The sequence below is a fragment of the Gossypium arboreum genome, chromosome 9 (genome assembly GCF_025698485.1).
Source record: "Gossypium arboreum isolate Shixiya-1 chromosome 9, ASM2569848v2, whole genome shotgun sequence".
NCBI lineage: Eukaryota > Viridiplantae > Streptophyta > Magnoliopsida > Malvales > Malvaceae > Gossypium > Gossypium arboreum.
In genome coordinates this window covers 15450302-15459621 of record NC_069078.1, presented here as the reverse complement: position 1 = coordinate 15459621, position 9320 = coordinate 15450302, and the positions used below count along the sequence as shown (strand labels likewise).

General features: G+C 36.1%; 1 protein-coding gene across 1 annotated transcript; it reads left to right on the top strand.

Moving 5' to 3' along the window:
* The first annotated feature begins 3540 nt into the window (after window positions 1–3540).
* On the top strand, window positions 3541–7959 carry LOC108454349 (probable carboxylesterase 11). The gene is made up of 2 exons (XM_017752780.2): window positions 3541–4949; window positions 6955–7959. Exons 1-2 carry the CDS (start codon window positions 4144–4146, stop codon window positions 7484–7486), a joined length of 1338 nt encoding a protein of 445 aa, XP_017608269.1. The 5' UTR covers window positions 3541–4143; the 3' UTR covers window positions 7487–7959.
* The last annotated feature ends 1361 nt before the right edge of the window (window positions 7960–9320 follow it).

Below are 9320 nucleotides of genomic sequence, written 5' to 3'. Positions count from 1 at the left end.
CTTCTTTCTTTTAAACACCCATTTACAACGAATGACCTTTTTACCTTTAGGAAGTTTTACAAGATCCCATGTTCTGCTTTTTGTGGAGTGATTCCATCTCCTCTTGCATAGCAAACATCCACTTTTTGAGTCTTCACACTAATCGCCTCGAGAATAATTAAATGGCTCTTGATTCGCATCTATATCTTCAGCCACATTTAAAGCATAAGCAACTAGATCAACCTCGGCATACTTCTTTGGAGGTTTAATTTCTCTTCTTGTCCTGTTTTTGGCGATAGAGTATTGCGGTGAAGAAGCAACTCTATTCTCAATTTTTTGTACTGGCTTGAGGAGTTGATTCTGTATTAATCTGATGCTCCACCTGCTTTTGGTTTTCTTTATTGGAAGAGTCTTTAAGAGATAAGTTAGGTAGCATAGCAGTTTCATCAAAAACAACATCTCTGCTAATCACAACTTTTCTATTTTCAGGACACCATAACTTATAGCCTTTTACACCAGCTTTATAACCAAGAAAAACACATTTAATGGATCTCGGTTCCAATTTTCCATTATCAACATGAGCATACGCAGGACACCCAAAAATCTTTAAATCAGAATAATTAGCAGGATTACCAGACCATACCTCTTGTGGAGTCTTTTCTCAATGGCAACGGATGGAGATCGGTTGATCAAAAACATGCGAGAGAGGTCGCTTCGCCCAAAATGACTTGTAAGTTGGCATTTGACAACATACATCGAACCTTCTCCATGATCGTTCGTTCATTCGCTCGCAACGCCGCTTTTTCTTGTGGAGTATGACGAATCGTCAAGTGTCTCATGATCCTTCGACTTGCACAATCTATTAAACTCATCGTAGCGTAACTCTAAGCCATTGTGCATGCAGAGGTATTTTATCTGTTTTCCTGTCTGTTTTTCAATCATAATTTTCCAAGACTTAAATGTGGAAAACACATCGCTTTTCGCTTGTGAAGAACGCCCAAACTTTTCGGAAAAATCATCAATAAAGGTTAGCATATAATTAGCTCCACCTCTCGAAGGCACTCGGACGGCCCCACAGATCGAATGGATATACTCCAACGTTTCCTTCGTGTTATGGATTCCTCTAGTGAATCGAACTCTCTTTGCTTCCCAAAAACACGGTGCTCACAGAAATTCAGTTTGCAAATTCCTTGCCCATTAAGAAGTCCTCTTTGCTTAATTTCGCCATGCCATTCTCACTCATATGCCCTAGGCGATATGCCAAAGTTTAGTAATATCATCATCGACAAGGAAGAGGAAGCGACAATTTGCATCACCGAGAATGAGAGAACCCTCAGAAACATATAACTTGGCAATCTTTCTTTGCCCTTTCATCACAACAAAGGACCCTTTGAAATCTTTAAAACCCCACTTTCGGTGTGTATCATGCCTTTTGAATCAAGAGTACTCAACGAAATTAAATTTCTTTTCAATTCGGAACATGCCGCACGTCACTAAGTGTTCGACAACTCCATCAAACATCTTAACTTTAATTGTTCCAACACCGCGATTTTACATGAAGCATTATTTCCCATCAAAACAACACCTTGACATCGTTTCATAAGTTGTAAACCAATCCCGATTGGGACTCATGTGGAAGGTGCAGACTGAATCAAGTATCCACTCCTCGCTTACTTTAGAATCATTGATGAAGCAACTAGAAGTTCACCATCATTGTAGTCTTCTACAACATCGACTTCACCGGAATTTTTCGGTTGTTTTCCCTTTGATTCGCAGACCTCCCTTTTAATCTTATTTTGTAGCTTATAGCACTCAGATTTAATGTGCCCTTTCTTCTTGCGAAGTTGCAAGTTTTACCTCTGTTTGAAGATTTCGATCTACCCTTAGATTTACCACGAGGATTCCGTTCTCGTGTTCTACCACGATCATCATCAACATTCCGGTCTTGTCTCCCACGAACAATGAGACCCTCTCCCCGAGAGTTGGGTTTAACCACAAGATGCTTCATCTTATCATACGAGGTTAAAGAATCATAAACCTCATCAACGTGAGAGACTCATGGCTATATAAAATCGTGTCTCTAAAGGTTGAATAAGACGGGGCAACGAACAAAGTAGAATCAACCCTAGATCTTCCTTATCATGTGAACCTCCATGGCCTCCAAGTTTGAGAGAATTTCTTTAAACACTTTGTTAAGTGTTCGTGTACGACGCACCTTCCTCCAAACGATGAGCATAAAGACGCCGCTTCATATGCAACTTGCTTGTTAGAGTTTTCGACATACATATTTGTTCTAGCCTCTTCCATAATGCGTGGCAGCTTTCTCTTTCATCACATCCCGCAAAATTTCGTTGGACAAATGTAGATGTAATTGTGTTAATGCCTTTCGATCCTTACGCTTCTTCTCTTCATCTGTTAATGTCGAAGGCATCTTATCTATCCTAGCAGGGCATCCTCTAGATCCATCTGCAAGAAGCGCTTGCATCTTAATTTGCCACAACGCAAATCGGTGTTGCGATCCAACAATGAATTTCATACTTCAAAGACGCCATTACCGTGATCGAGATGAATAACCCTAAGCTCGATACCAATTTGTGAAAAATAAAATAGAATAAAATAAATAAAATAAAGAACACATAAATTTTACGTGGAAACCCTTTCGGAAAAAAACCACGAGGCAGAGGAGAAGAAAATTCACTATGTCGAAAAATTTTTACTCAAATACAAGAGGAATAGACTATGTCTATTTATAGGCTTGCAAAGCCATATTCTAGTAGGATTAAAACACCTTATCCTAATCAATATAAAATAGATGGAGTTTAATAAGGTTTAAAACCTTATTCTAAAATAAAATAAAAGAAGTCTAGTTCTATATGGATTTTACTTTTATTTTATTTTCCATCGTATTTTATTTAAATAAGAATTTGGGTCATTTAATTCTAACAAAAAGTAAATTGATTATTACATTAAAAATTTTATCTATTTCTATTGTTAAAAATCTGGTCCTTATACGTCGACATGAGGTATATGTGGCATGTCATGTATAATTGTTTAGTTATTTCGTTAATCATGCTAATTTTAACTTTAGAAAATGGATGAAAATTTTAATTGAAAAAACTAATTTGTTCTTTGGTTTAATATATATAGATTAATTTACTTTTTTTTAATAAAATGACCAAAATAAAATTTGACTATTAGTACAGAGACATTTATAATACTTTTATTAGGAATTTAATTGATACAAATGATAATTTAAACATTCAATTATAGTTTTTTAAATTTAAGAATAAAATTAAAATTCTAAATCATAATATAAAAGGTATGATGAAATAAAGGCTTTAAATATATGTTTTATGTTTTTTTTTTTTTTGGTATGGAAGGACTTAGAATTTATTTAAACACAATGATAGGGACTTCAAAATGTAACATTTCCCAATAGAAGTTATCAACTTTGCAATTAATTTGTCTTGCCCAAATTCTAGATCTACCTTTCTAATTCTCGTACCTCTCACTTGAGAGGTTAATTAAGTCATTAGGCTATATATAATATATAAAGTATATTAATCCCATTTTCCAACATTTTTATCACTAAAATAACCTCATAGTTTAACAGCCTATCATTAAAAGCAAATAAAAAAGAACATCTTATTAAAGTTGCTGGTTGCATGATCTTATTGTAACCTATCATCCAACCAAGGGCCCTCTTCTTCCCTTCCCTTTTCTTTTCTTTTCTTTTCTTTCTTTCATTCTACACTTCCATTTGGTCTGCCATTGAAATATATGGTATCAGATTTCAAGCATAATTTCCCAGTTTTTATAAACCCTAATCACCCAATTCCCATGTCAAATTTCAACCTATAATTAACCCATTTCACAGTTTCATACTTTTCTTTCCCCTTCCAAAAACCTTGAATTTATCTCAACCTTAAAAAACCCAAAAACAGGAAAAATAAAAAATAAAAAAAGGAAGAAAAAAACCTCAGAATTGGAAAGAAAAAAAAAAAAAGGGAAGGGAAAAGCATCATCTTCATTTATTTCGGGGCTCTGCAAATTCATCAACAAAAAACGTTGAAAAGATCAATACCCAGAATTTGTTTTCGACGAAAAACATTAAAAAGAACTTTTGTTTTTGTTGTAAAAATTAGAAAATTTTTTTTAAGGGAAATGCCAAGCGTAGCTGTAAAATTATATAGTGTATTCTTCAAGTTCCTCTTGAAGCAGCGTTTGCAAAGCTGGATTCAAGATCCTATTGACGAATCCTCCAATCCTTACGGTGTCACGACCCGACCCGAAGAATCCGTTTCCGCTCCCAATCCTTGTTTCACCGACGGTGTCGCCACTAAAGACATTCACATTGACCCGTTTACTGCCCTCTGTATTCGGATCTTCCTCCCCGAATCGTCTCTTTCCCCTCCCGAACAATCCCACCCCAAATCCCACCTCAGATCCTCCCTATTAGACCCCAATTCCATTAATCACCGGAGGAACAGCTATGCTCCTTCTGATACCGGGACCCCGAGAAATGATTCGAGAAGAAGCAGTCTTGATGGGTTAAATTCAAGATCCGACAATAATGTTTATCGAGGTTATTCACCACAACCTCAAAAATGTCGAAAATTGCCGATAATGTTACAGTTTCACGGCGGGGGTTGGGTTAGTGGGAGCAATGAGTCGGTCGCCAACGATTTCTTTTGTCGGAGGATAGCGAAATTGTGTGATGTTATAGTTGTGGCCGTTGGTTATAGGTTGGCGCCGGAGAATAAGTATCCGGCGGCTTTTGACGATGGATTGAAGGTCTTGAATTGGTTAGGGAAGCAAGCGAATTTAGCCGAGTGTTGTAAGTCAATGGGGAGTGGGGCTCGTGGGGTTGGAGCAGAGTTTACCAAGGCCGAAGTTCAAAGACATATTGTGGATGCATTTGGGGCTTCCATGGTTGAGCCGTGGTTGGCAGCTCATGGTGATCCATCAAGGTTCTTATTTCTTCATTTTAACCATTCAATGTTTCGATCATCTTCTTCTTCTTCTTCTTCTTCTTCTTCTTATTTTATTATTTTTTATTATCTTTTTGTATTTGTATTTGTTTTTGTAAATGAATTTATTTGATTGAAAATAAAGGGGTTAGTTAAGTTCAATTTTATCCTAGTATGAATGGGATGCTGTGATCTTCACTTTTGTTTGATGTTTTTGTTAGATTTTCAGCTATTGATGTGTTTTTGGCTGGAGATGTTATATGCATTGCTTGTAGTTTAGTTTATAGGTCGATTAGGTTCACGATATGAGGTAGAAACTGCAACTTTGATCATAAAAGTTTGACTTATAAGCTTAAATTCGTTCAGTGTCGGTAGATGCAATGTGGGTAAAATTTTAATCTGAATTGGTTGAACGTGTAGGGTTAGTTAAGTTCAATTTGATCCCACCATGAATGTTGATACTGTTAAATTTTGTTTGTTTGTTGTTTTGGGGTTAGATTTTCTGCTATTGATGTGTTTTTGGCTGGAGATATTATGTGCACTGGTTGTAGTTCGGTTTATAGATCCATTAGGTTTACCATATGGGCTAGAAACTGCAACTCAATTATGGAAATATGACTTAAAAGCTTAAACTCATTTGGTGTCAGTCTATGCAATCTAGGTAAAGTTTTATTTTGAATTGGTTTGATAGTTTTACGATAATTGAGTGTTGGATTTCATATGCATTGCTTGATTTTGTTTTATTTGGTTGAAAATTTAGGGGTTAGTTAAGGTGAATTTGATCCCAGCATGAGTGAGATACTGTTATCTTTACGTTTGTTCGATGTTTTTGCTAGATTTTCTGTCATTGATGTGTTTTTAGCTGAAGATGTTATGTGTTGCTCATAGTTCTTTGTATAGGTCGTTTAGGTTCATGATATGAGCTAGAAACCGCGACTTGATCATGGAAGTTTGATTAATAAGCTTAAATTCATTCAGTGTCAATAGAGGCAATGTGGGTAAAGTTTTAATCTGAATTGTATTATATTTTGTTTTATTTTGTTGAAAATTAGGAAGAACATCTTGATTAGGGAAATCTGACTTGTAAGTTTGAATTTCAATGATTGAATTAGATAGCTATAGGTAGGATGAATGCTTGTGAATGAGGTTTTGATTGCTAACCGTTTGATAGTAACTTAGTTTGGGTAATTTGTGATCGTGCTATAGTGTTCTAATATAGGATCTTTATTGTTCAATCTCCAAAGCCCAAATTTCCCTGAGAGCTTCGGTGACTTAGTCTATTCTCTTTTGTGCACTTGCGATCTCCTCTTCACTGAATACAGTCCAATATTTCAAAGTAGTCTTTTCTATGTGAAGTTTCAAGTGCATGTAATATCAAGCACTTCTCTTTAATTTCTGTTTCTAATTTGATTGCCTAAGATGGTATTGAGATATTCGTTTTGATTGCTTTGGCCCTTGGTTGTAGCATTTATCTACCTATTTTATTAGTTTTGATTGATGTTTGGGGCTTTAATTTCTTAGACACTAAAAATGTATATGCATGCATTATATTCTATGCTACTTGAGGATAAACTATATTGATGCACGCTTGCTGCAAATTGGCTTATTTACTTGTATTTTGTCGAAGGATGTCCCAAGTGCTACTAAATTTACCCTTGTAACCGGAAGAGAAGTTATACTTTAAGAATCTACCTTTGTGTTTTGTCCAGATCTATTTCTTCCATTAGGTTGGTAGTGATCGATGAATTCTTACTTACCTTTCTTATTAGTCATTATCTCTGCTAGGCTTTAGTGTTATTTCTACTTCCACATTATCATGCATTTAAAGAGTATTATAGAGATTATAACTTATCTGAATGAGCCCATTTTTGAACTCCTGCCTAGTGTTGGTAAACTTGCTGGTTCTTAGTATTTTCTCGAATATGTAGATAAATTCTCCTATGTTGCATTAAAATTGCATATGGCGATTTTGCCGAATCTTTAATTTTTGACATTGTTGAAACAGATGTGTTCTACTTGGGGTGAGTTGTGGAGCAAACATTGCGGATTACGTGGCTTGCAAAGCTATCGAGGCTGGCAAGCGTCTGGATCCTGTCAAGGTTGTAGCACAGGTTCTAATGTATCCATTCTTCATTGGAAGTATTCCAACAAAGTCGGAAACAAGGTTGGCAAACTCCTACTTTTACGACATGCCAATGTGCTTACTTGCATGGAAACTCTTTCTTCCTGAGGAAAAGTTCAGCCTTGACCACCCGGCTGGCAATCCCCTCATCCTAGACAGGTCTTTGAAGCGCATGCCCCCGACACTGACAATCGTAGCAGAACATGACTGGATGAGAGATCGGGCCATTGCATACTCGGAGGCTCTTCGGAATGTAAATGTCGATGCACCTGTTCTCGAATATAAGGATGCGGTTCACGAATTTGCAACCCTTGACATGCTTCTAAAGACCCCTCAAGCTCAAGCGTGTGCTGAGGACATTGCCATCTGGGTAAAGAAGTACATCTCATTTCGAGGTAATGAGTTATCTTATTAAGTGGGAGGTTTCAAACGTAGAAAAAGAATTGCAGCAGTGCATCTTTTTCTGTTATTCGATCAACAAAGACAATGAGAACTCTTATTAAGTGAGAGGTTAAAATGCAGAAAAAGATTTGCAGCAGTGCATCATTTTCTGTTATTCGATCGACAAAAGATAATGAGATGATGCAGGGTTGCCGTAAACAGGATCGGGATAATCTATCCCATTTATTCACTTATTGGTAATTTATCATTCTAACTCGTACCTCGGTTTTCCCCCATATCCTGTTGTGCTTGTGAAGATGAGATTACTCCTCTTGACAGCTGATGTAACAAATTTTTTTTTTTTTCTTTCCAACTGTGAATTAAAATGTACCATTTCTCGTGAATAGAGAGTTTTGTTATGTATTTACAGTAATAGCAATGGCAACTTACATTGTAACCATCGAAGCTTGTGGCAATATAAACCTTTGAAATGCTCGTCTTATAGAATTATGTTATGAACCAATTTTGAAATTCAAGAAATGAGAAGAATTCGGGGATTTCAAAAGAGAAGAAAGGGTTTTAGAGGAAAGAGAAAACTCGTAAATTCATTCGTATTGATAATGTTATGGAACAAAGAGAAGCAACAGTCAAAAATTCATAATTTTGATATTTTAGTTGTTATTTCTTTTAGCTGTTAAAGTGTGAGCTGTAAAGCGCTGCGTTTCATTCCTAATTTTAATGAAGTGGTGTGCGTGTGGATTAGGGGTTTAAGACTTTTAAAACAATTTGTTTTGGCTTATGACCGTTTAATGAAACGGAGGGATTTGAGGCAGTGTGTTAACAATTGTCAGTTGGTTATATGGTCGTTACTCATCTTTTTAGCACCAATCAAGGGTGGATAATACGATTATCGAAAAATTAAGTGTTCTTTTCATTCTTTTCTTCTCTGATTTCTCTCGGTTCTTCTTTTTTCTTCCTTTCTTTTCTATCAAATTTCCTTCTTAGAATTTTACACGTAACAAAGGTACCAGAGCTATTCTGGTCCTCATGGAAAACTATAGAGTCATCATCAAGTTGCAACAAGAGATGGGGTTGTTACAACATGAGCTGTCTTGTAGATGGAGTTCACATAGATTGATGCCAAAATTGATTCGCATTTAAAGGACTTCCATAAAGGTATCAAAGGTGAGATTTGTTTTGAGCTACATGCCCTTTTTGAGCAATACTTTGGTTAGTCATTTTTGCAAGTGCTACTGGAATGGTCAAAGATAAAGGCAAAGGGATTTTAGAGGTCCTCCTCTTGGGATTCCAACGGAGCACTCAGCCATGTCCCCTATGCCAGATTTGGGACACATTGGTACTCCTCCTCAAGTTGGATTCTTGGATACAGTTTGTAATACCCTTTACTCGACCTAATCGTCGGGTCCAATTACCAAATGTCACAATTAAATTGATTTATTTAACAATATTTCTAACTTGATTTATTTACAACTTAAATAACGCCAAATTCAATCCATATTTTTCACATAACTTTGTTTTAATATCTTAGACATCAACATATTTTGAAATTTAAATGTTCAAATTAACTTTCTACAATTACTAAGGTTCTTACAATCGTTTTTCCTTATTGAGCATGTATATTTATACACAATGACTTGGAACCTAAAATATCAATAAAATTACACTTATTTGAACCCCAAGGTGTATTCTCTTAGGGTTCCCCTCTGTATGCATGATGCAGCTACAAAACCATTCGCGTGGACTTGGCAGTGCCTGGTTTGGTGCCTCCACACAATCCTAGAGTTATTCCTTGACCCTACATTCAAGGTAAAATACTTGTAAGTTCAAATGAACTTAGTGAGAATCTA